The following is a 24998-nucleotide window of genomic DNA, read 5'->3' as shown; positions in this document are numbered from 1 at the left end:
GAAAGAAAAATATTTAGAATTACAGGACTTCAAAAAAAAAGACAGTCAATTTGTAAATTAAGAATAAGCGCTCATTTTAAAATTGAGACAAACAGATATTCAAAAAAACATAGAAAGATCTGAGCGTCTTTGTTCTAATTGCTCATTCGGTAAAGTTGAAGATGAGCTTCATGTTTTATTAGAATGCCTTCTTTATGATATTCAAAGGGACGATTTTTTCCAAGACATTTCTAACAATTGTTATTATTTTATAAATTTAAATAAATCTTCTAAATTTTTATGGCTCTTGACCCAAGAAAATGTTACTCTATGGAAAAACTGGGCTGTTATATTGGTGACTGTTTTGAATTAAGGAGATCAGGTATGAACACTGACACTAAGTCAAGTAAACAATTTGAGAATAAATACATATATAATGTAATTTTATTATTCTTTTATTCACAATATATATGTGGTTTTTGGCTTGATTCTGACCAATGCTTATATTCCAAATATATATGTATATGCCTCTATAATTGTTGTTGTTACCAATTATGTAAATCAATTGTATCTGATTTCATACCCTTTATGGGCCCTGTGATTTTGGGAAAAAATATATATAGGATCCCATATTGTTTGTTTATAATGTATATACTAAAGGGCGTGTTCTCCAGATCCCCTGTTGTCTGAAAATTATATATAAACTATAGAACGTTCTATAGGATACACTATTGTTTGTTTTTGATGTATCTACCAATCTAAGAGAACGTTCTATAGAATCCCCTGTTGTTTGTTGTTCAGGTTTATGGTATAGGGCGTTCTACAGTATCCCCATGGCGTTCTGCAGGATCCCCTGTTTTCTCAACATTATTTATCTACTATAAGACGTTCTATAGGATCCCCTGTTGTTTGTTTTTCAAGTGTATACTATAGGGCTTTCTACAGGATCCCTTAGGCGGTCTACATGATCCCCTGTTTTCTCAACATTATATATCGACTATATGACGTTCTATAGGGCCCCATGTTGTTTGTTGTTCATGTTTATACTATAGGGCGTTCTACAGTAACCCCTGTTGTTTGTTTATCATGTGTATACTAGAGGACTCTCTACTGGATCCCTTGGTCAGTCTGTGGGATCCCCTGTTTTCTCAACATTATATATAAACTATAGAACGTTCTACAGGATACCCTATTGTTTGTTTTTGATTTATCTACCATTCTAAGAGAACGTTCGATAGAGTCCCCTGTTGTTTGTTTATCATGTGTATACTAGAGGACTCTCTACTGGATCCCTTGGTCGGTCTGTGGGATCCCCTGTTTTCTCAACATTATATATAAACTATAGAACGTTCTATAGGATACCCTATTGTTTGTTTTTGATGTATCTACTAGGCTAAGAGAACGTTCTACCGGATCCCCTGTTGTTTGTTTTTCAAGTGTATACTATAGGGCGTTCTACAGGATCCCATAGGCGGTCTACAGGATCCCTTGTTTTCTCAACATTATATATCTACTATATGACGTTCTATATGATCCCCTGTTGTTTGTTGTTCAGGTTTATAGTATAGGGCGTTCAACAGTATCCCCTGGGCAGTCTGCAGGATCCCCTGTTTTCTCAACATTATTTATCTACTATAAGACGTTCTATAGGATCCCCTGTTGTTTATTTTTCAAGTCTATACTATAGGGCGTTCTACATGATCCCCTGGACGGTCTACAGGGTGCCCTGTTGCTTATGAAAATTATGCATTTAAGATAGGACCTTCTAAAGGTTCCCCTGTTGGGTTTTTTTTTCAAGTATATACTATAGGGCGTTCTACAGAATACCTGAGCGATCCATCAACAGGATACCCTGTTTATAAAAATTATGCATTTAAGATAATACTTTCAATAGGTCCCCCTGTTGTTTGTTTATCATGTATAAACTATAAGGCTTTCTATAGGATCCCTTGGTTGGTCTAAAGGATCTTCTCTTTTCTCGACATTATTTATCTACTATAAGACGTTCTATAGGGTCCCCTGTTGTTTGTTTTTCAAGTGTATACTATAGGGCGTTTTACAGGATCCCCTAGGCGGTCTACAAGATACCCTGTTTTCTCAACATTATATATCTACTATATGACGTTCTATAGGGCCCCCTGTTGTTTGTTGTTCATGTTTATACTATAGGGCGTTCTACAGTATCCCCTGGGCAGTCTCCAGGATCCCCTGTTTTCTCAACATTATTTATCTACTATAAGACGTTCTATAGTATCCCCTGTTGTTTATTTTTCAAGTCTATACTATAGGGCGTTCTACATGATCCCCTGGACGGTCTACAGGGTGCCCTGTTGTTTATGAAAATTATGCATTTAAGATAGGACCTTCTAGAGGTTCCCCTGTTGTTTATTTTTCAAGTATATACTATAGGGCGTTCTACAGAATACCTGAGCGATCGATCAACAGGATACCCTGTTTATAAAAATTATGCATTTAAGATGATACTTTCAATAGGTTCCCCTGTTGTTTGTTTATCATGTATATACTATAAGGCTTTCTATAGGATCCCTTGGTTGGTCTAAAGGATCTTCTCTTTTCTCGACATTATTTATCTACTATAAGACGTTCTATAGGGTCCCCTGTTGTTTGTTGTTCATGTTTATACTATAAGATTTTCTATAGGATCCCTTGGTCGGTCTGTCGGGTCCCGTTTTTTTCTCAACATTATATATCAACTATAGAACGTTCTATAAGGCCCCCTGTTGTTTATTTTTCAAGTATATACTATAGGGCGTTCTACAGTATCCTCTGGGCGGTCTACAGGATCCTCTTTTGTTAAAAAATCATGCATCTGAGATAGGAAATTCTATAGGTTCCCCTGTTATTTGTTTATCATGTATATACTATAGGGCTTTTAAGATGCCTTGGGCGGTCTGCAGGATCCCCTGTTGTCTTAACATTATATATCTTCTATAGGACGTTCTATAAGATCCCCTGTTGATTGTTTTTCATGTTTATACTATAAGATTTTCTATAGGATCCCTTGGTCGGTCTGTCGGATCCCGTTTTTTCTCAACATTATATATCAACTATAGAACGTTCTATAAGGCCCCCTGTTGTTTGTTGTTCATTTTATACTATAAGACGTTCTACAGGATCCCCTGTTTTCTCAACATTATATATCTACTATATGACGTTCTATAGGGCCCCCTGTTGTTTGTTGTTCATAATCATACTATAGGGCGTTCTGCAGGATCCCCTGGACGGTCTGCAGGATCCCTAGTTTTCTCAACATTATTTATTTACTATAAGACGTTCTACAGGATCCCGTGTTGTTTGTTTTTCAAGTGTATACTATAGGGCGTTCTACAGGATCCCTTAGGCGGTCTACAGGATCCCCTGTTTTCTCAACATAATATATCTACTATAGGACGTTCTGTAGAACGCCCTATTGTATACACTTAAAAACCAACAACAGGGGATCCTGTAGAACGTCTTATAGTAAATGAATAATGTTGAGAAAACTGGAGATCCTGCAGACCGCCCAGGGGATACTGTAGAACGCCATATAGTATAAACATGAACAACAAACAACAGGGGACCCTACATGATCCCCTAGGCGGTCTACAGGATCCCCTGTTTTCTCAACACAATATATCTACTATAGGACGTTCTATAGGGTCCCCTGTTGTTTGTTGTTCATTTTTATACAATAGGGCGTTCTACAGTATCCCCTGGGCGGTCTACAGGATCCCCTGTTTTCTCAACATTATATATCCACTATAAGACGTTCTATAGGATCCCCTGTTGTTTGTTGTTCATTCACTGGACGGTCTACACGATCCCCTGTTGTCTGGACATTATATATATACTAAAGGACGTTCTATAAGACCCCCTATTGATTGTTTTGAATGTTTATACTATAGGTCGTTCTACAGGATCCCCAGGGCGGTCTACAGGATCCTCTTTTGTTAAAAATTATGCATCTGAGAAAGGAAATTCTATAAGTCCCCCTGTAGTTTGTTTTTCATGTATATACTATAAGGCTTTTATGATCCCTTGGGCGGTCTTCAGGATCTCCTGTTTTCTCAACATTATATATCTACTATGTGACGTTCTATAGGGCCCCCTGTTGTTTGTTGTTTGTTGTTCATGTGTATACTATAGGTTGTTCTGCAGGATTCCCTGGACGGTCTGCAGGATCCCTAGTTTTCTCAACATTATTTATTTACTATAAGACGTTCTACAGGATCCCCTGTTGTTTGTTTTTCAAGTGTATACTATAGGGCGTTCTATACAGGATCCCTTAGGCGGTCTACAGGATCCCCTGTTTTCTCAACATAATATATCTACTATAGGACGTTCTATAGGGTCCCCTGTTGTTTGTTGTTCATGTTTATACTATAGGGCGTTCTACAGTATCCCCTGGGCGGTCTGCAGGATCCCCAGTTTTCTCAACATTATTCATTTACTATAAGACGTTCTACAGGATCCCCTGTTGTTGGTTTTTCAAGTGTATACTATAGGGCGTTCTACAGGATCCCCTAGGCGGTCTACAGGATCCCCTGTTTTCTCAACATAATATATCTACTATAGGACGTTCTATAGGGTCCCCTGTTGTTTGTTGTTCATGTTTATACTATAGGGCGTTCTACAGTATCCCCTGGGCGGTCTGCAGGATCCCCAGTTTTCTCAACATTATTCATTTACTATAAGACGTTCTACAGGATCCCCTGTTGTTTGTTTTTCAAGTGTATACTATAGGGCGTTCTACAGGATCCCTTAGGCGGTCTACAGGATCCCCTGTTTTCTCAACATAATATATCTACTATAGGACGTTCTATAGGGTCCCCTGTTGTTTGTTGTTCATGTTTTTACTATAGGGCGTTCTACAGTATCCCCTGGGCGGTCTGCAGGATCCCCAGTTTTCTCAACATTATTCCTTTACTATAAGACGTTCTACAGGATCCCCTGTTGTTGGTTTTTCAAGTATACTATAGGGCGTTCTACAGGATCCCCTAGGCGGTCTACAGGATCCCCTGTTTTCTCAACATAATATATCTACTATAGGACGTTCTATAGGGTCCCCTGTTGTTTGTTGTTCATGTTTATACTATAGGGCGTTCTACAGTATCCCCTGGGCAGTCTGCAGGATCCCCAGTTTTCTCAACATTATTCATTTACTATAAGACGTTCTACAGGATCCCCTGTTGTTTGTTTTTCAAGTGTATACTATAGGGCGTTCTACAGGATCCCCTGTTTTCTCAACATAATATATCTACTATAGGACGTTCTATAGGGTCCCCTGTTGTTTGTTGTTCATGTTTATACTATAGGGCGTTCTACAGTATCCCCTGGGCGGTCTACAGGATCCCCTGTTTTCTCAACATTATATATCAACTATAAGACGTTCTATAGGATCCCCTGTTGTTTGTTGTTCATTCACTGGGCGGTCTACACGACCCCCTGTTGTCTGGACATTATATATATACTAAAGAACGTTCTATAAGACCCCCTATTGATTGTTTTGAATATTTATACTATAGGTCGTTCTACAGGATCCCCAGGGCGGTCTACAGGATCCTCTTTTGTTAAAAATTATGCATCTGAGAAAGGAAATTCTATAAGTCCCCCTGTAGTTTGTTTTTCATGTATATACTATAAGGCTTTTATGATCCCTTGGGCGGTCTACACGATCTCCTGTTTTCTCAACATTATATATCTACTATATGACGTTCTATAGGGCCCCCTGTTGTTTGTTGTTCATGTTTATACTATAGGTCGTTCTGCAGTATCCCTTGGACGGTCTGCAGGATCCCTAATTTTCTCAACATTATTTATTTACTATAAGACGTTCTACAGGATCCCCTGTTGTTTGTTTTTCAAGTGTATACTATATGGCGTTCTACGGGATCCCTAAGCGGGTCTACAGGATCCCCTGTTTTCTCAACATAATATATCTACTATAGGACGTTCTATAGGGTCCCCTGTTGTTTGTTGTTCATGTTTATACTATAGGGCGTTCTACAGTATCCCCTGGGCGGTCCGCAGGATCCCCAGTTTTCTCAACATTATTCATTTACTATAACACGTTCTACAGGATCCCCTGTTGTTTGTTTTTTTTAAGTGTATACTATAGGGCGTTCTACAGGATCCCCTAGGCGGTCTACAGGATCCCCTGTTTTCTCAACATAATATATCTACTATAGGACGTTCTATAGGGTCCCCTGTTGTTTGTTGTTCATGTTTATACTATGGGGCGTTCTACAGTATCCCCCGGGCGGTCTACAGGATCCCCTGTTTTTCAACATTATATATCCACTATAAGACGTTCTATAGGATCCCCTGTTGTTTGTTGTTCATTCATTAGGCGGTCTATACGATCCCCTGTTGTCTGGACATTATATATATACTAAAGGACGTTCTATAAGACCCCCTATTGATTGTTTTGAATGTTTACACTATAGGTCGTTCTACAGGATCCCCAGGGCGGTCTACAGGATCCTCTTTTGTTAAAAATTATGCATCTGAGAAAGAAAATTCTATAAGTCCCCCTGTAGTTTGTTTTTCATGTATATACTATAAGGCTTTTATGATCCCTTGGGCGGTCTTTAGGATCTCCTGTTTTCTCAACGTTATTTATCTAAAAAAAGGACTTTCTATAGGGTCCCCTGTTGGTGTTGTTCGTGTTTATTTCATAGGTCGTTCTACAGTATCCTCTTTTGTCTGAACATTATATATCTACTATAATACGTTTTATAGGACCCCATATATTGTTTGTTTATTATGTATAATTATACTAAAGGGCGTTCTACAGGATCCCCTGTTGTTTGAACATTATATACTTGCTATAGAACGTTCTATATGATCCCCTATTGTTTGTTTATCGTGTATATACTAAGGGTCGTTCTACAGGATCCCCTGGGCGGTCTACAGGATCCCCTGTTGTTTGAATATTATATATCTACTATGGGACGTTCTATAGGTTAAACTGTTGTTTGTTTTTTATGTATATATTAGAGGGAGTTATATATATGCGCCCATAGGCGGTCGATATGATCCCCTGTGGTTTAATAGTTTTGTATCTGTATAGGGCGTTCTATAGGATCCCCGGGCGGTCTAAAGGCTCCCATTGTTTGGTTATCATGTATTCACTAGATTTATCTACTAGAGAACGTTCTATGGGATCCCTTGTTGGGTTTATAGGATCACCTGTTGTGTTATAATCGTGTATCTGCTATAGGGCATTCTATATGATCCCCTGGGCGGTCTATAGGACCCCGTATTGTTTAATAATCGCATATTTGCAATAGGGAATTCTTTGGGATTCCCGGGTCGGTCCATAGGATCCTCTGTTGTTTGTTCAACATGTTTCTTCTAGAGGGTGTTCCATAAAATCCCAGGGTCGGTCTATAGGAGCCCTGTAGTTTTTTGATAATGTATCTATTTGAGGGCGTTATATATATATGCTCCCATAGGCGTTCTTTATGATCCCTTGTTGTTTAATAATTGTGTATCTGCTATAGGGCGTTCTAAAGGATCGCCGGGGCGGTCTATAGGATACCCTGTTGTTTGTTCATAATATATCTATAACAGGTTGTTCTATACGATCCCCTGGGCTGTCTATACGATACCCTGTTGGTTGTTCATCATGTATCTATAACAGGTTGTTCTATACGATCCCCTGGGCGGTCTATAAGATCCCCTTTTGTTTAATAATCCCGCATATTCTATAGTGCGTTCTATAGGATCCCCGGGTCTGTCTATAGGATCCCCTATTGTTTATACCTTGGCGGTCCAAATGATCCCCTTTTGTTTAATAATCGCGCATATTCTATAGTGCGTTCTATAGGATCCCTGTGTCTGTCTATAGGATCCCCTATTGTTTAATAACCTTGCATCTGCTATAGGGCGTTCTATGTTATCCCTTTCAAAGGTCGAGGGGGCATATTGTTATTGGTTGTTTTTTTTTCTTTTTCTTTTCTTTTTCCCCATAATTTTATTGTCCTGACAAATTCTTGGAAAAGGATAGACACATTCATCTTTATGGAATTATGGCATAATGTAAACCATTATATAAAGTTGTGCTTTTTAATAAGGGGATGGTCCAAGATGGTCTCGATTACTATAAACACTGGTCAACAGTATTTTTTTTAATGTTTTTTGTATATATTTCTAGTATTCCTGAGCATAGAACCATGATATTCAATATACAAAGTAGGTGTCAACAATTTGTATGATCCTCAGAACTACATACACCTAGCAGTAGGTAGTTGTGTTTTTTTAGTATAAATTTTATTTCATAATTGCTGACGGTAACCTAGCAATGGCAAGGTCGTCTGGCAACTTGACAACAGTATGACATCCGCCTTTGCTCGCAATGGCAATTCTATTTGTTTTCGTATTCTTATGGATTTGTACAGACAGGAGAAAAGAAATTGACCCGTCTTTTAATATCCCTTTCCGATATATTGATGATGTACTGTCTATTAATGATAATAGATTCAATGAGTATATATGGCAAGCCGTTTTACTATTTATGCTAACTTCAAGATAGCTCATATAATATATCAGATATTTCAAATGATATATAAAATATCTCTCTCATATATAATATACAAGATATCTCATATAATATATAATATATAAGATATTTTATATAATTTACTCTTTATAAGATATCTTATCAACTTTAAAAGATAGCTTTTATACTTTATAAGATATCTTATTAATTCAATAAGATATATTATACACTTAAGAAGATATATTATAAACGAAATGAAAAAAAAAGAAACGAACAATAACAATATAATATGCCCCCTTTGAAAGGGACAACAAAGTACGTCCTATAGCAGATGCACGACTATTAAACAAGAGGGGATCCTAAGACCGACCCGGGGATCCTATAAACCGCCCAGGGTATCGTATAGAACACCCTGATATAGATACATGAACAACGAACAGGGGATCCTATAGACCGCCCTGGGGATCCTATAAAACGCCCTATAGCAGATACATGAAAATTGCACAACAGGTGATCCTATAGACCCAACAAGGGATCCCATAGAACGCTCCCTATTAGATACATGATTACTTTACAACGGGATCCTATAGAACACCCTATAGCAGATACACAATTATAAATTAAACCACAGGGAATCCTATAGACCGCCCAGGGGATCCTGTAGAACGCCCTCCAATAGATACATTATGAACAAACAACAGGGCTCCTATAGACCAACCTAGAGATTCTATGGACCGACCCGGGGATATTAAGGAACGCCCTATAGCAGATGCACGATTATCAAACAATACCGACCAACAGGGGAACATATAGACGGCCCAGAGGATCTTACAGAACGTCGTATACTAGAAACATAATGAACAAACAGCAGGTTATTCTAAAGACCGCCCCGGAGATCCTATAGAACGCCCTTCAGCATGCAAATACACGACTATTACACAACAGGGGATCCTATAAAACGCCCTCTAGTATATACGTAAAGTAGATACATGTTTAAAAAAACAGGGGAACCTATAGAAGGTTCTATCCTAGATGCATACAAATCAAACAGGGGATCCTGAAGAATATATAATGCACAGACAACAGGAGATCATGTAGATGGGCCTATAGTATAAACATGAAAAACAATCAACAGGGGATCCTATAGAACGTCCTATGATTGATATATAATGTTGAGAAAACAGGGCATTCTGCAGACCGCCCAAGGGATCATAAACGCCCTATTATATATACATAATAAACAAAGAACAGGGGAACCTATAGAATTTCCTATCTCAGATGCATATTTTTTTAACAAAAGGGGATTCTATAGACCGCCCTATAGTATAAATATGAAAAACAAAGACCAGTGGAACCTATCTCAGATGCATATTTTTTTAACAAAAGGGGATTCTGTAGACCGCCCAGGGAATCCTGTAGAACGCCCAATAGTATAAACATAAAAAAAACAATCAACAGGGCCTCCTGTAGACCACCCCAGGGGATCCGGTAGAACGCCCTTTAGTATATAAATAACAAACAATCAATATAGGGGATCCTATAGAACGTCCTATAGTAGATATATAATGTAGAGACAAAAGGGGATCCTGTAGACCGCCCAGGGGATCCTATTGAACGCCCTTTAGTATATACATGATAAACAATCAAAAGGGGATCATGTAGAACGTTCTATAGTAAATATATAATGTTCAGATAAAAGGGGATCCTGTAGACTGCCTAGGGGGTCCTATTGAACGCCCTTAAGTATATAAATGATTAACAGACAACATGGGATCCTATAGAACGTCTTATAGTAGATAAATAATGTTGAGAAAACAGGTGATCCTTTAGAACGCCCTATAGTATAAACATGAAAAACAATCAACAGTGGGTTTTATAGAACGTCCTATAGTAAATATATTATGTTGAAAAACAGGGATTCCTGCAGACCACCCATAGTTTCCCGCAAACCGACTTAGGGATCATATAGAAAGCCCTATAGTATAAACATGAAAAACAATCAACAGGGGATACTATAGAACGTCCTATGATAGATATATAATGTTGAGAAAACAGGGGATCCTGCAGACGGCCCAAGGGATCATAAACGCCCTATAATATATACATAATAAACAAAAAACAGGGGAACCTAAAGGGATTCTGTAGACCGCCCAGGGGATCCTGTAGAACGCCCTATAGTATATAAATGAAAAACAAAGAACAGGGCAACCTATAGAATTTCTTATCTCAGATACATATTTTTTTTTAACAAAAGGGGATTCTATAGACCGCCCAGGGGATCCAGTAGAACGCCCTTTAGTATATAAATAATAAATAAACAATATAGGGATCCTATATATAGAACGTCCTATAGTAGATATAAAATGTAAAGACAACAGGGGATCCTGTAGACCGCCCATGGTATCCTGTAGAACGCCTTTTAGTATAAACATGAAAAACAATCAAAAGAACGTCCTATAGTAAATACTAGTATATTATGTTGAAAAACAAAGATTCCTGCAGACCGCCCAAAGTTTCCTGCAGACCGCCCAAGGGATCATATAGAAAGCCCTATAGTATAAACATGAAAACCAATCAACAGGGGGGTCTTATAGAACGCCATTTAGTACATATATAATGTAAAGACAACAGGGTATCCTTTACACCGCCCAAGGGATCCTTTAGAACGCCCTTTAGAATATACATGATTAACAAACAATAGGGGATCCCATTGAACGTCATATAGTAGATATATTATGTTGAGAAAACAGGGGATCTTGTAGACCGCCCAGGGGATCCTGTAGAACGCCCTATAGTATATAAATGAAAAATAAACAACGGGGGATACTTTAGGACGTCTTGTAGTAGATATATTATGTTGAGAAAACAGAGGATTATATAGACCGCCCAGGGGATCCAGTAGAACGCCCTTTAGTATATAAATAATAAACAAACAATATAGGGATCCTATAGAACGTCCTATAGTAGATATCTAATGTAAAGACAACAGGGGATCCTGTAGACCGCCCATGGGATCCTGTAGAACGCCCTTTAGTATAAACATGATAAACAAACAACTGGGGATCCTGTAGAATGTTCTATAGTAAATATATAATGTTCAGACAAAAGGGGATCCTGTAGACTGTCTAGGGGATCCTATTGAACGCCCTTTAGTATATAAATGATTAACAAACAACATAGGATCCTATAGAACGTCTAATAGTAGATATATTATGTTGAGAAAACAGGGGATCCTGTAGACCGCACAGGGGATCCAGTAGAACGCCCTTTAGTATATAAATAATAAACAAACAATATAGGGATCCTATAGAACGTCATATAGTACATATATAATGTAAAGACAACAGGGTATCCTTTAGACCGCCCAAGGGATCCTTTAGAACGCCCTTTAGTGTATACTTGATTAACAAACAATAGGGGATCCTATAGAACGTCTTATAGCAGATATATTATGTTGAGAAAACAGGGAATCCTGTAGACCGCCCAGGGGATCTTGTAGAACGCCCTATAGTATACAAATGAAAAACAAACAACGGGGGATACTTTAGAACGTTTTATAGTAGATATAGATTTTTAAACAAATGGGCATCCTGTAGACCGCCCAGTGGATTCTGTAGAAAGCTCTATAATATAAACATAAAAAAAACAACCAACAGGGCATCCTGTAGACCGCCCAGGGGATCCAGTAGAACGCCCTTTAGTATATTAATAATAAAGAAACAATATAGGGATCCTATAGAACGTCCTATAGTAGATATATTAATGTAAAGACAACAGGGGATCCTGTAGACCGCCCATGGTATCCTGTAGAACGTCTCATAGCAGAAAAATAATGTTGAGAAAACAGGTGATCCTTTAGAACGCCGTATAGTATAAACATGAAAAAACAATCAACAGGGGGTCTTATAGAACGCCATTTAGTACATATATAATGTAAAGACAACAGGGTATCCTTTAGACCGCCCAAGGGATCCTTTAGAACGCCCTTTAGTATATACTTGATTAACAAACAATAGGGGATCCTATAGAACGTCTTGTAGTAGATATTTTATGTTGAGAAAACAGGAAATCTCGTAGACCGCCCAGGGGATCCTGTAGAACGCCCTATAGTATATAAATGAAAAACAAACAACGGGGGATACTTTAGAACGTCTTGTAGTAGATACATAATGTTGAGAAAGCAGGGGATCACACAGACCGGCCAAGGGATCTCGTAAAAATTCCTCTATTAGATACTTCAAAAACAAACAATAGAGTATCCTATAGAACGTTCTATACTTTATATATTAAGCACGTTATTGCGTCAATGCCGTGAAATGCGACAGAGCAATTTGATAAATAGCTCTTCTATGAAAACTAACTAGTTCAGCTTTATGAAATTTATATCCATAGATTAGGAAGGTATTACTGTTTCCAGAAATATTAAAAATATTCTTCAACTTTTCATAATAGTTTCAAATAATGATACAAATATTACCAAAAACGTCAAAAATATGCGTGTCAGACGTAACAAATTATTCGCAAAATAACTTTTGCGGGAATTTTTGTGGTCTTATAAAAAGTTTAAAATCCGCGAAAATTCGCATGAATGATAAACGTCTAATATAATTTATGACGCCATTGCTGTTTTTTGTGTTGATCGAACGGTAAAAATTTATTTTTTCAAAAATGAATAACCCTCGCCATGGTCAGGTTTCTGAAAATGGTAAGTTATCAAAATTTATCGCTTTTTAAAATATCAGATGATATAAAATTTTGTTTTTATAAATTATTCCTACAAATGTGCTTAGATAGACCATTTCAAATCCGGAATTTTACAGCACTCGCACCACAAATAAAAACGCATTGGCCTCGGGGAAAATGTCTTGCAAGATTGTCCAATGTCGAATTTCGCCGCTTTTTACAAAAACACTGTTAGCTTTAACGTCATTTTATTAAATATTCAATTTGTAGCATATAAAACAGTGCTTTTTCGTAATTGTGCTTTCACCCCACAATACGATAACATACTTTTTGATAAGCTGTTAAGACGAAATAACTTCGTTTTTTAACAAATCAAATGTCTTGCAAGTTTGTCCACTGAGCAATTTTCTTACGTTTTGAACGTTTTTGATTCGGGACGCTTTACATATATGTGTTTTCAAATTATTTCTAAAAGTTTGTTCTTTGTTTTGGTGTTAAACACCACATCATGTATAAGCGCCATTTGTTGTATTTTATTGACCTGTCATCAAAGGTAGGAAAAGCCGGACATCAGGCGACCTTAAGTTAAAATAGTTGCAATAACTGTCGATAAGGATCGGGGTCGAACAAATCTCGCCACGAGCGTATCTTAAAATCGCCATGCTTTTTATCACTTTATATGAACTCATTAGGCCAATCATCCTCCTAGGCCATCGAATTTGAAAGCAGTTCGTATTATCATATGATATATGAACGATATTTCATTGTTTTTGAATAACAAGTACGGTTCGATTTCATGTTTTAATCTCAGAGGACAAAACAAAATAACCAAATTACAAATTTCGAAAATAGATAGAATCATAGAAACCACGATAAGAACTGCAATTTATAAAAGTATACGTAGTTATAGTCAAATAGAAAATGAATAATTATCTAAAATGAAAAAAAACATATGGTAATTTGTCAATAAATAGGTAAAATATTAATTACAGAACAAAAGAATTTCATATCCGAGTCAGAGAGAATTGAATATTGTAAAGAGATAAAGAAATTAAAAAGAAAAGAGAAAAAAAATAAAAAAAGTTACAATAAATATAAAGATAAATACAACACAAGCCGAATCAGTAGTCCGAAATGTTCATTTGCTTGCGTATCTGCCAGTAGCAAATATTTCATACATATTCAAGACTTTGAAGTATCCATATCGATCAAAAATTATTACAATCAAAACAACAAAGTATACTCGATTACAGACGTAAAACATCAAATTTTGACGTTACCAATTGGGACGCAATATCGTGCGTAACGTCAAAAATGTTCAGACAACAGGGGATCCTGTAGAACGTCCTTTGCTATATACATGATAAACAAACAATATAGGAGATCCTATAGAACGTTCTATAACTATAAATATAAGGTTCAGACAACAGGGGATCATGTAGACCGACCAGAAGATCCCGTAGAACGCCCTAATAGAACATGTAGCTTCATTATAAACAAATAACAGGGGAAACGAAGACCAGCACCCCCTTCCCCACCGCCACTATCACCACCCCCTCACACCCTGTAAAGGTAATGTCTCGTTTCTAAGAACGTGTTAGCTACATGTTTTTTTTTATCAATTTGCCTACATCAAAGTACTCTATTAAGCAGATAATAAAAATATTATTAACTCCATAGTATATTCAAAGCCATGGGATCACGTGCATGGGACATTTGCAAGTCTTTACAACATAATTAAGGCACCAATACTGTGTGTCATATATACTAGTATGTGAAATATCATATATATCTCAAAAAGGAATATGTATTTGCTTAATGAGGGCACAATGATATATGCTACTGTAATGCGGAACATTTTCCTATTTAAGTTCACGTTGAACGTGAAATAATTTCTGTCATGAGCGTTGCACGAAAAATAAAGACTTTAAGGTGAACCTTTTGTGACTGAGTCACTGTCCTCTTGTATATATGAAGTCTTTGTTTTACTTAATATTCCCTATTTAGTGTGTACACATTTATGATATAAATAATTTACAGCTTTTAGAAAAGTATATATAAAGATATCCTGAACTTTAAAAATGCAAATAAAGGAACAACATCATTGGTCTTACCGCCTTATCATTTCTTATCACGGAAACAAAATTATATCATTCTTGTCCATGTTGACGATCCCTGTCTAGTGTTTTTTTTTTTTTGAAAAATACTGAGCACGCAAAATAAGCATTTGAATCACGAAGCACGTATAAAATTTACATAAGCAGAACATATTGAACACCTCGCTGTTTTGCACGACTGAACGTTAAATAAAAAAGTAAAAACACGTTGAACGTGAAATAAAAAAAAACCAATCACGTACCACAAAAATAACCCTCTACCACTCTCCATGAAAGTTAATGATTTTGCATCGTTTTTATAAGACAGTTTTACATGTTAAGAAAATTCTATTTTTAGCATTAGTATTTTCCGAATCGTTTAAAAATAGCCTATAAATAGAATATGCATAATTCATGAATCGTGACGTAGGGCGGTCTACGGGATCCCTTCTTCCGCTTACCGCAAACTAATGGAGAGAGTAATCCTAGAACGCATTGTGGCATATATTGAGGGTCACAGATTGATTGATTTAACTCAAGAAGGGTTCAGAAAGAATCACTCAACCACCAATGCTCTACTTCGGTTAGTCCAAACAATAGCTGATGGTTTCAATGAGGATGAATCAACTCTTGCATGGCTAGTGGACCTTGAAAAGGCATATGACTCAATATGGCGTGAGGGGTTAATGATCAAGCTGCATAAACTTGGGATAAAGGGAAAAACCTGGTTATGGATAAACAGCTTTCTCACAAATCGAACAGCCAGATGTATGCTGAATAACTTCTTTGGAGAACAATTTGATACCAAAATCGGCTTGCCACAAGGGTCAGTACTATCACCCACCTTGTTTAACATATTCATAGCTGATATAATGGATAACACAAAAGGAGAAAATTGCAAGTTTGCAGATGATGGCACTTTATGGCATAAGGGGAAAGATATAAAGGAAATGAAAGAAAGAACTTCAGAGGATGTCAAAACTATTTTAAAATGGACAGAAAAATGGAGAATTAATGTAAACCTGGAAAAGTGTGAAGTATGCCTATTCTCAAAAGGCAACACAGATGCAGAGCAGAAAACATTAAAAGTCAACTCCTTCTCCTATAGATATAGTCCAACACCGAAGCTACTTGGAGTAACTCTAGACGAGAAGCTTAAATTTGACACCCACATCAATCTGATGCAGAAGAGGGCAAATAATGCAATATATGTAATTAGAGATATTAAGGGCATGGGAGGAATATCAAGATCAAAACTACTCCAAATATACAACAGCATGGTTAGATCTATCATGGAGTATGCATGCCCAGTCTGGCAAATAACATCTGCAGAGAATATGAAGAAGTTAGAAGCTGTACAAAGAAAAGGCTTGTCAATATGCCTAGGACTACCAGGAACATCAGGTAGAGAGGCAATGGAAGTTGAAGCCAACATACAACCCATAGACCTCAGAATAGAGGAAATATCAGTACGTGAACTGGCAAAAATACAATCAAAGAACATAGCAGAACCAATTAAACAACAACTAGAACAGTATTTAACAAACAACGCAACCTATGAACAACAGGATTCTCCATTTGGTAAAGCTATAAACCAATCCATAGACATGTTCAAAGCCACGAAAGTTGACATCAAACTTATAGAACCAGAATTCACATACAAAGCTGGTGTAGATGTCATGCTAAGGAGATCACCAAGTTATTGGAGTCGTCTAGGTAGCTCAAAGAACAGAACAGCCGAACAAACTGTTGAAAGTAAACAGGTTGTAAAGGACCTATTAGGAGACAGCACAGACTCAACAGTAGTGGCATTCACTGATGGTTCATGTCAAGGTAACCCGGGACCATGTGGGGCAGGAGCAGTAGTATATTCTGGAAATAGCCAAGGCATTAGTCTAAAGAGGCCAGTAGCTAATAGAGGATCGATACTTCTTGCTGAACTAGTAGCCATACTAGTGGTCCTGGAGCACTGTATAACGACTATAAAGGACCAGTTTTCTGAGCTTAAAATACTGTCAGATAGCCAGACTGCTGTAGGCATCTTGACTCTGAACTGGAAATCTTCTAACTACATCGACACAATTACTGATATCAAAGAATGCATGGGAACGCTCTTAAGACACGGCATACTAACAACCCTATCTTGGATCCCAGGCCATGCTAATATAGCCGGGAACGAGATAGCGGACCAGTTGGCAAAAGACGCTGCAAAAGAGGCCTCATCACTAAATGATCAGTATAATGTCATAACCATGTCAGATGTAAGATGTGCAGTCAAGATGTCTACAAAACTCAAATGGCAAAGCAGATGGACAATTAGTGAAACTGGAAGACAGCTTTTCAACCTAATTCCGATCGTTGGTAAGGACGCACAACTAGACAAGCCTAACAACCAAATAGGAAGAATATTGTCAGAAATAAAAACGGGCTACAGCAGACTTAACAAATACAGAAACCAAATCGGTCAATCCCTCACGCCATATTGTGAATGCGGAGAAGAAGAAACATCAGAACACTTCCTGCTATACTGCCCAAGATACCAACAAGAAAGAGAGGACATGCGAAGACAAATGGAACTACTTAACATCGATCCAACAAATATACAGTCAATACTAGCACCACCAAAAAGAGAAACCTACGAAGCAACATCGCAAATTGTAGGGGAATATATTACAAAATCAGGGAGATTCCAAGAACTTGCAATCCCTGATTCCCGATCCTGCGCCTAAACAAGTATACCAAAGTACCGCGAGATATTACCTCGAGCAACGGTGTACCATAAGAGGAGGAAGATAGCACACAGAGAACAGTAGTGTCAATTATTGACCTTAGGATCAGGATCAGGATACTCCATCAATTAGTGTAGAGTAGTATTCGGGCCCGTATGCGGATCGGAACTGGAACTGCCGGGGAGTTTGCTACCATGGGGGGAATTAACAGATACTTGTTTATTTTGCGGCATCGCAGTATTAACATTTGAGGTCTATTTCCTATCACTTTAATTAATTGGCCAATTTTATTAGCGAATCGTTGAATTTGTAAGATTCATCCAATTAATGCCGATGTGACAATAGCTCCAACCCGTTCCTTCGGTGCGAAGCTATAGATAGAACGGCGGACCAGTTTATGGCATTGTATGGTTTCGATAAAGATTTGTGATAAATTGTCCGTGTCATTCAAGCGCACTGAGGCAGCAACCATTTGATTTTCTGGGGGGGGGGGGGGGGGGGGGCTATGGTTTTTTTTTGGAAAAAAAAGTTTGTTTCCAGGTTTTGGTGAAAAAAATAATTTGTTTTGGACCCTGAGTAAAAAAAATTGTTTGTTTCACCCTCAGCTGCCACTATATGTAATGCTAAAATTGAAAGAAAAAAATTGTCTTCGGTTTGTCGCTAAAAAAATAGATTGTTCTTCGCCGAAGGCGAAAAAAAAAGTTTGCACAGAAAAAAAAACCATAGCCCCCCCCAGAAAATCAAATGGTTGCTGCCTGACGACCCGAACAATCATCAAAGAACCGCAACTCTGTTGTCACAGTTAACGATTCTGGAGTATTTACATTATTAAACCTCAACATAAATTGATCTTATTGACAATATCCGTTGAAATCATTTGACCTTTGTAATAACCGACGATAGTAAAACAAGTTGTGCGTGTTTGCTGCACTTCTTCAGGTTTCAACTGTATGTAGAAAATAGAATTTTCCCGGAAAAAGAGACTGACAAAATATGTGCCTTCATACATAAATTTTGTAATACCAATCTCTATGCAAATGTGGTCGCTTAAACTTTAAAAAGTGGTCTTATAGTGTTGGTTGTCTGAGTTCTAGATATATATGTCAGGGGCGGATCCAGCCATTTAAAAAAAGGGGAGTCCCAACCCAGAGTAAACAATGGTAAAAGGGAGGATTCCAACCATATGCTCCCATTCAAATGCTTTGATCGTCCAAACAAAGTGGGGGGGGGGGGGTCTCCCCTCTCCCCTGATCCGCCAATGTATGTTATGAGTTGTCCTTGGTCCTGTTAGTCAACCATTTATTTTCCTCCATCCCCAGGTGATTAATGACTATGTCAGACTGTTTATTTTGGGTTGCTATATAAATCACTGATCTTTTGCTAAATAAATCCTTGATCTCAACATATTTAAATCCTTTCTATTAAATGTGGATTTGTAAATTTATGCTAATAGTATGCATTAAATATTATATACATTTGTAAAAGAAAACAAGCAGTTCTGACATATTCAGTTGCAAAATATGTTTGGAAATCAGTAATACAAATTCAATCAGAAGTCTTGAAAAGTATAGAGAACCAACTTAATTTTAAATGGAAGATAATTTCTATTCAGGGTGAGGCAACTTAAAAGTTTTCTATCATCTGTTGCTACACAGACATATTTTTTTGGTGGGGGTTTGCTCACTGTTGCTGTTGCTGTGTGAAAAATTATTTTCACTTTTTCCCTCCATTATGTGTTTTTCCAATTCTTACTAGGCAAAGATATTCATTTCCAAAATTGATGTCCCAGTGAGTACTCACATACAATTACATTTCATCTATCATGTATTTTGTGTATATATCAAACATCACATTTCATTTTGTGACCAAAAAAAATATGTTGTGTTGGTGTTTTACAGTTTTAAAGGGACAGTGGCTTGCTTTAATTTGGTTCATGTCTGTAGACATATCTGGGTTTTTTTTTATACATTAGGCTGTCAAGTTTCTCAATTGATTTTTTTTTATGTCCAAGCCATATTTAGCCCACTATTCAGTATGAATTTTCTCATTGTCAAAGGAGGTATTTGCCTATAGTGTAATTACTGAATTATAAAGCTATTTCATTAGAACTTGCAATTGGTGGATAGTTGTCTCAATGGCAATCATACTACATCTCCTTATTTGATATAAAAACAGACAAATTGCATTAAAGTCTTTGTGTGACCATGTATTGCTTACATGTTTCTTGTTGACCCGCGCCCCTCTTTAAAAAATCTGGATAAACTTAGAAGTTATATGACCAATACTAACCAAATTAGATTTCACACATATATATATATATGTTGATTTTCAACTTTATATTTTTAAAAAATGATTCATTATTTAAAATAAAATCAGTTTATAAAACATGTAAAATCAGGATACCCAGCAATTTTTTTTAAAAACTGTAAATACTGAAAGTTTTGCATGCATCTATTATACTATTTCTAGTATATGATTATTTATTATTGCATTTATTCAAGAATGCATGCCTTAGCTTTTATCTACTCTTTGGTTGGGTTGTCTCATTGACATGCACATTCCCCAAATTCCATTCTCAATTTTACTAAAACATGTTTATTTATTGAGATTTCTAATAATTCCACATAAATGTGCATGTTTCAGTCACAAATGTTTTTTACTGCGATATTTACCTAGTCACATTATTCGCATTCAATTATTTCTGAATTTTCAGTACTGTACATGTATAGTTTGAGTGATTTTTAATAGGCAAAATGTGTTATGGAACTTTACGAGAGAAAAATATATAAGCGAAGACATTGATAGCAGTCTCATCTGTGTCTTATTTTGATAATGGAAATGGCAATATTTTATGATTGCATGTACAATGTATCTGTATATTTAACACGACTGAAAGTATGTTTTCTGTCCAAATACAGTCTAATGGAACATACTTCAAGTTCAACTTTTACTGGGATTCATGTTTAGTACCAAATTGTTGCTTTTATATATGTTTAACTTCTTTAAATATTTCTTTATGAATCCTTGTGCATGTTTTGTGTGTTTTACACCAATCAAGTTTGATCTACAGACATGACCGAGTTTGAACTTTGTCAATTGATGGTATTCATTGATATCTACATGTCATTCATGTTGACCGACACTCTTTACCTTATAGTAGATTCCTTTAAATACAATGTATATTGCAAGAATATAAAAATCCTAAATTTAGCTGATGAACATGGTGAATGTACATGAAACTTTCCGTAACATTAGAATTAAAAGTACATGGTACCACCTTCTATTGAACAATCTGCATCTCAAAACTTTGAACCTGTATTCACCACTGCATGTTTCATGTGTTTCATTTGTCATTATTTACATAATTTTCTAAGGATTTCTCAAGGTTGAATTTTTTTTCTGGTTTCTTTTTATTGAATTTTGTACTTTAACACCCTCAATTGTTAAGGCAGTACAATTTTCAAGACGAGCATTTCAGCTAAATGACTATGTTGTATAAAATTTGCTCGTAGTTGTAGGCCTAACACTGACCTTTAGTATTTTACTTTTACGTCATTTAGTTGCTTGCCCTTTTTTGGGAGAGTTGTCTCATTAGCAATGAAACCACTTTTTCTTAATTTTGTATGTACCCATACATGTACATAATATTTAATGCCCTTTCTTAATCTGATATATGTTAATGTCACAGAAAAACTCTCAAAAACATGTTTACGATCACATGACTATTGTTTCATTGGCAATCATACCACATCTTCTTTTTTATATTTACTATGTCACATTTTATGTTCCAGTCTCTCAACATGCTTAAGCTAAAGCTTATGTTGTTCTTTTTTGGTTGCTGTCTGTCATTATTTGTTAATTTGTGTATTAAAGGTAGCATAACTCATGTACAAATGTAATTGTATGTATAAATGCAAATGATAAAGAGTTTTACTCATTGTTGAAAGCTGTACAGTAACCTATAAATAGTTGTGATGAACATGATGAAACATCCAAGAACTTTCATAAAAATTTGAAATCAAACTGGTCTTATTACTCATGAAATTGTAGTGTCAGTACAGTGCATAAATAGAAATATTTAATCAAATTAATGTTTTGATACACACGCTTGACAAAAAATTAATACATGATGTTACTGTTCAAATGTTGATACTGCTGTTCTTATGAACATAATGTAAATTTACAGATATCTATAACATTTAGCCCTTTTATGTTCGTCACTTGGTCTTCTGTTCTTAATAAATTGCACATGTAATTTTCCACTATACAGGTACAAATTGTACAACGTACATGTATATGAGCACAAATTCTTTTTAATCAAATTGTACTTGTTTAGATTAATCTCTGTGTGACATGTCTGTGTTCATGTTGAAAACTAGAACTGTTCACCTTTGGTCATCCTTAACTGCTGTGGAACGATCTCTACGAGGTTGCTACAAGATGTTGAATTACTTTATAGATTACGTGAGGTTTTTTCTTTACACATGTTTCCATCTGTAGGTTCCGTTAATTTTACAATTTAACAGTCACTTTCTGCATTCTATTTAAATGGAGGGTTTTCTTTTCTGTCCAGAAAAAACAGGCTAGGAAAAGTGGGTGTCAAAAATGGATCCTCCTTTCACCTTTAAGCTGGGTCTTACTATATTGTTTTTAATCATTTTTAACATGCTGTTTGACATCCCCATGATCACACTGTGGAACGTCTGGTTGGAAAGTTATCTTTATTCCATTTCAAAAAGTTATGTTGCCCTGAACACATTGTTCAGTCCATGTTTTCTGTTCATACATCCTGCAGTCACGTATTGCAATGTACATGTAAGGCTTATCTTTTGCACGTTTGTTCTCATCATTGTCATCTTGAACCTGTAATAAAAAAAAGTAACAATTGACAATTGTGTACACAAAAAAAAAAACATCTAGTACGCAGTATAACAGTATTACTGATAAAAATATTTTACATATATATATAAACATGAAGGACTAATTATATTGTAATCCAAACTTACATGCACAAATTCTGTGAAAAGAGATGTGTTAAAAACTTAACAATATCCACCTAACATTTTTGTAAAATAGTCACTATCAAAATAACAACTTTTTGCAAAATTAAAATAACTCCGCTACATTATGTATGTATGTAAATATTTGTGCCTGTCTCGTTTGAACATGTTGAATTGTTTTACATTGTAATTTCGGTGTCTTTTATAGCTGACTATGCGGTATGGTCTTTGCTCATTGTTGAAGTCCCGTACCGTGACCTATAGTTGTTAATTTGTGTCATTTTGTTCTCTTGTGGAGAGTTGTCTCATTTGCATTTATACCATATCTTCTTTTCTATATTAGTTAATTTAATTTAATTCAAACCAAAACGAATTTAAATTATATGCTTGTTTCCAGCCTCCAATTTGAAACAAAAAGGTTCAGGTACATGTAGGTAATTTGCCTTTTCCATAATCTATATATAGGACTATGAGTAAATGTTAATCTCATTGTTCGTACACCAAAATGAAAATAAAGCCACATCATTGGATGGAATTCAAATATTTAGTACGTTTTAAGCCAATCACAACTTTTTGGTGAACGCTTTTGAAAATATTAGCCAGAATGCATCAGATTCCGAAACGACAACTCTATTTTATGTCTTATTTTTTTAAATGATTATACAGGTACATTTCAGAACAGTGAATGTTCTAACTTCCAAGCCTATACCAAATTAGCATTAAACAGTAACACTGGGTTGCTACAAGTGTATACACTTGTAGCAACCCAGTGTTCACGTTCCGCAGAGTCTGTCAGTGTTTCATGTGATGCTATACATGTATTTCTTGAATGTGATGCTATCTCAGTGGTGGATCCACAAATTTTCATAAGTTGGGGCCCACTGCACTGACTACATAATAAGGGTCAACAAATGAATTTCCTCCAGAAAAGGTGGGCCCAGAATAATTATAATATTAATTTTCCTATTTAGGCCACACCAATTCATGATTAAGTTTCTTGTTTTACTGATTTTTGGACTCCAAAAATTGGGGCGAGCGATTAAAAAATATTTAATTTGCAATTTTTTTAGATGAAGCATGAAAAATAAAGGCGAACGTTTATAATTTTTTTTTGTAAACATAAAATATTAGATTTTGACAATATTCATGATATTAAAGCTTGATTTATCACAAGTTTGTACCCTGACATTTCTTTAATTTATGAAGTGTTTTTCCCCTGTACACCAAGAAATAATTGAATAATTAGATGTGGTATATGTATGTGTGCCAAAGAGACAAATCTCCATCAACGTCATAATCAGGTTGGGAACCACCCCACAATGTTATAGAATATCCCTTTTATGAGGGTCATATAAGTTAGTATATATTTTTTGTAAAAAAAACACTTTTTAGTACAAAACGCCTCATATTTTCTGAAAGAACTATATAGCTATCTGGTATTAAATGGTCAAAACATGTCTTCAAATTTTGTAATATTTCTGGACTTTAATCAACCACGCATATCATTTACTTTTATATTATTCAGAAAGTGAAGACCCCTCTTTTAGAAAAGTTGTTTCAAATATGATGTAGTTTTCCTCGTTTTAAGTAAAAAATTCTAAGCTTTCCAAGGATTTGTATAGTAGCACTATACAAATCCTTGGTTTATTCTATTTTTCTTTTCTATAACCATGATAACAGTAAAATAACCCCTTACTTGAAGAAGGGTTCTGCCAAACCTGATAATTCCAAATTCAAGTCATTTATCAGCCTTTTACACAGGCTAGGGCTATGACCCAGACTAAACAGCAAGCTATAAGGGCATAAGGGACCCCAACATAACTAGTGTACACAATTCAAACAGGAAAACCAACAATCTAATATATATACAAACTTAGAAATAACAGCCTATGAACCACATTAACAAACTACTGAACGACAGGCCCCCAAATCAATCCTGACGGGTACATAAACATGCAGCGAGTATGGGTTGTTTTGTTCTGCCGGCATACAATATATTTGCAATTGA

At 36.1% G+C, this 24998-nt stretch overlaps 2 protein-coding genes across 7 annotated transcripts in view; both read left to right on the top strand.

Annotated features, from left to right (window-relative positions):
* The window catches only part of LOC139491985 (steroid 17-alpha-hydroxylase/17,20 lyase-like), a 136498-nt gene that overhangs the window by 51011 nt on the left and 60489 nt on the right, over positions 1–24998 (top strand). Inside the window, exon 1 of one of the 6 annotated variants that reach the window (XM_071279992.1) lies at positions 18765–18938. The exons of 4 other annotated variants lie outside the window; for them this stretch is intronic. The gene's annotated coding sequence lies outside the window, so the exon portion shown is untranslated. Of the gene's footprint in view, positions 1–18764; positions 18939–24998 lie in introns of those variants that run through there. One more of the 6 variants, XM_071279989.1, reaches the window with a different exon arrangement.
* LOC139493017 (uncharacterized) lies at positions 15732–17990 on the top strand. Its single transcript, XM_071281160.1, has one exon. It carries the CDS (start codon positions 15732–15734, stop codon positions 17988–17990), a length of 2259 nt encoding a protein of 752 aa, XP_071137261.1.

Source organism: Mytilus edulis, chromosome 10 (assembly GCF_963676685.1).
Source record: "Mytilus edulis chromosome 10, xbMytEdul2.2, whole genome shotgun sequence".
Lineage (NCBI taxonomy): Eukaryota > Metazoa > Mollusca > Bivalvia > Mytilida > Mytilidae > Mytilus > Mytilus edulis.
This window is presented reverse-complemented; position numbering and strand designations above follow the sequence as displayed.

Coding starts and splice junctions, on each gene's coding strand:
- LOC139493017 (XM_071281160.1), top strand. CDS start 15,732: ATGGAGAGAGTAATCCTAGAACGCATTGTGGCATATATTGAGGGTCAC.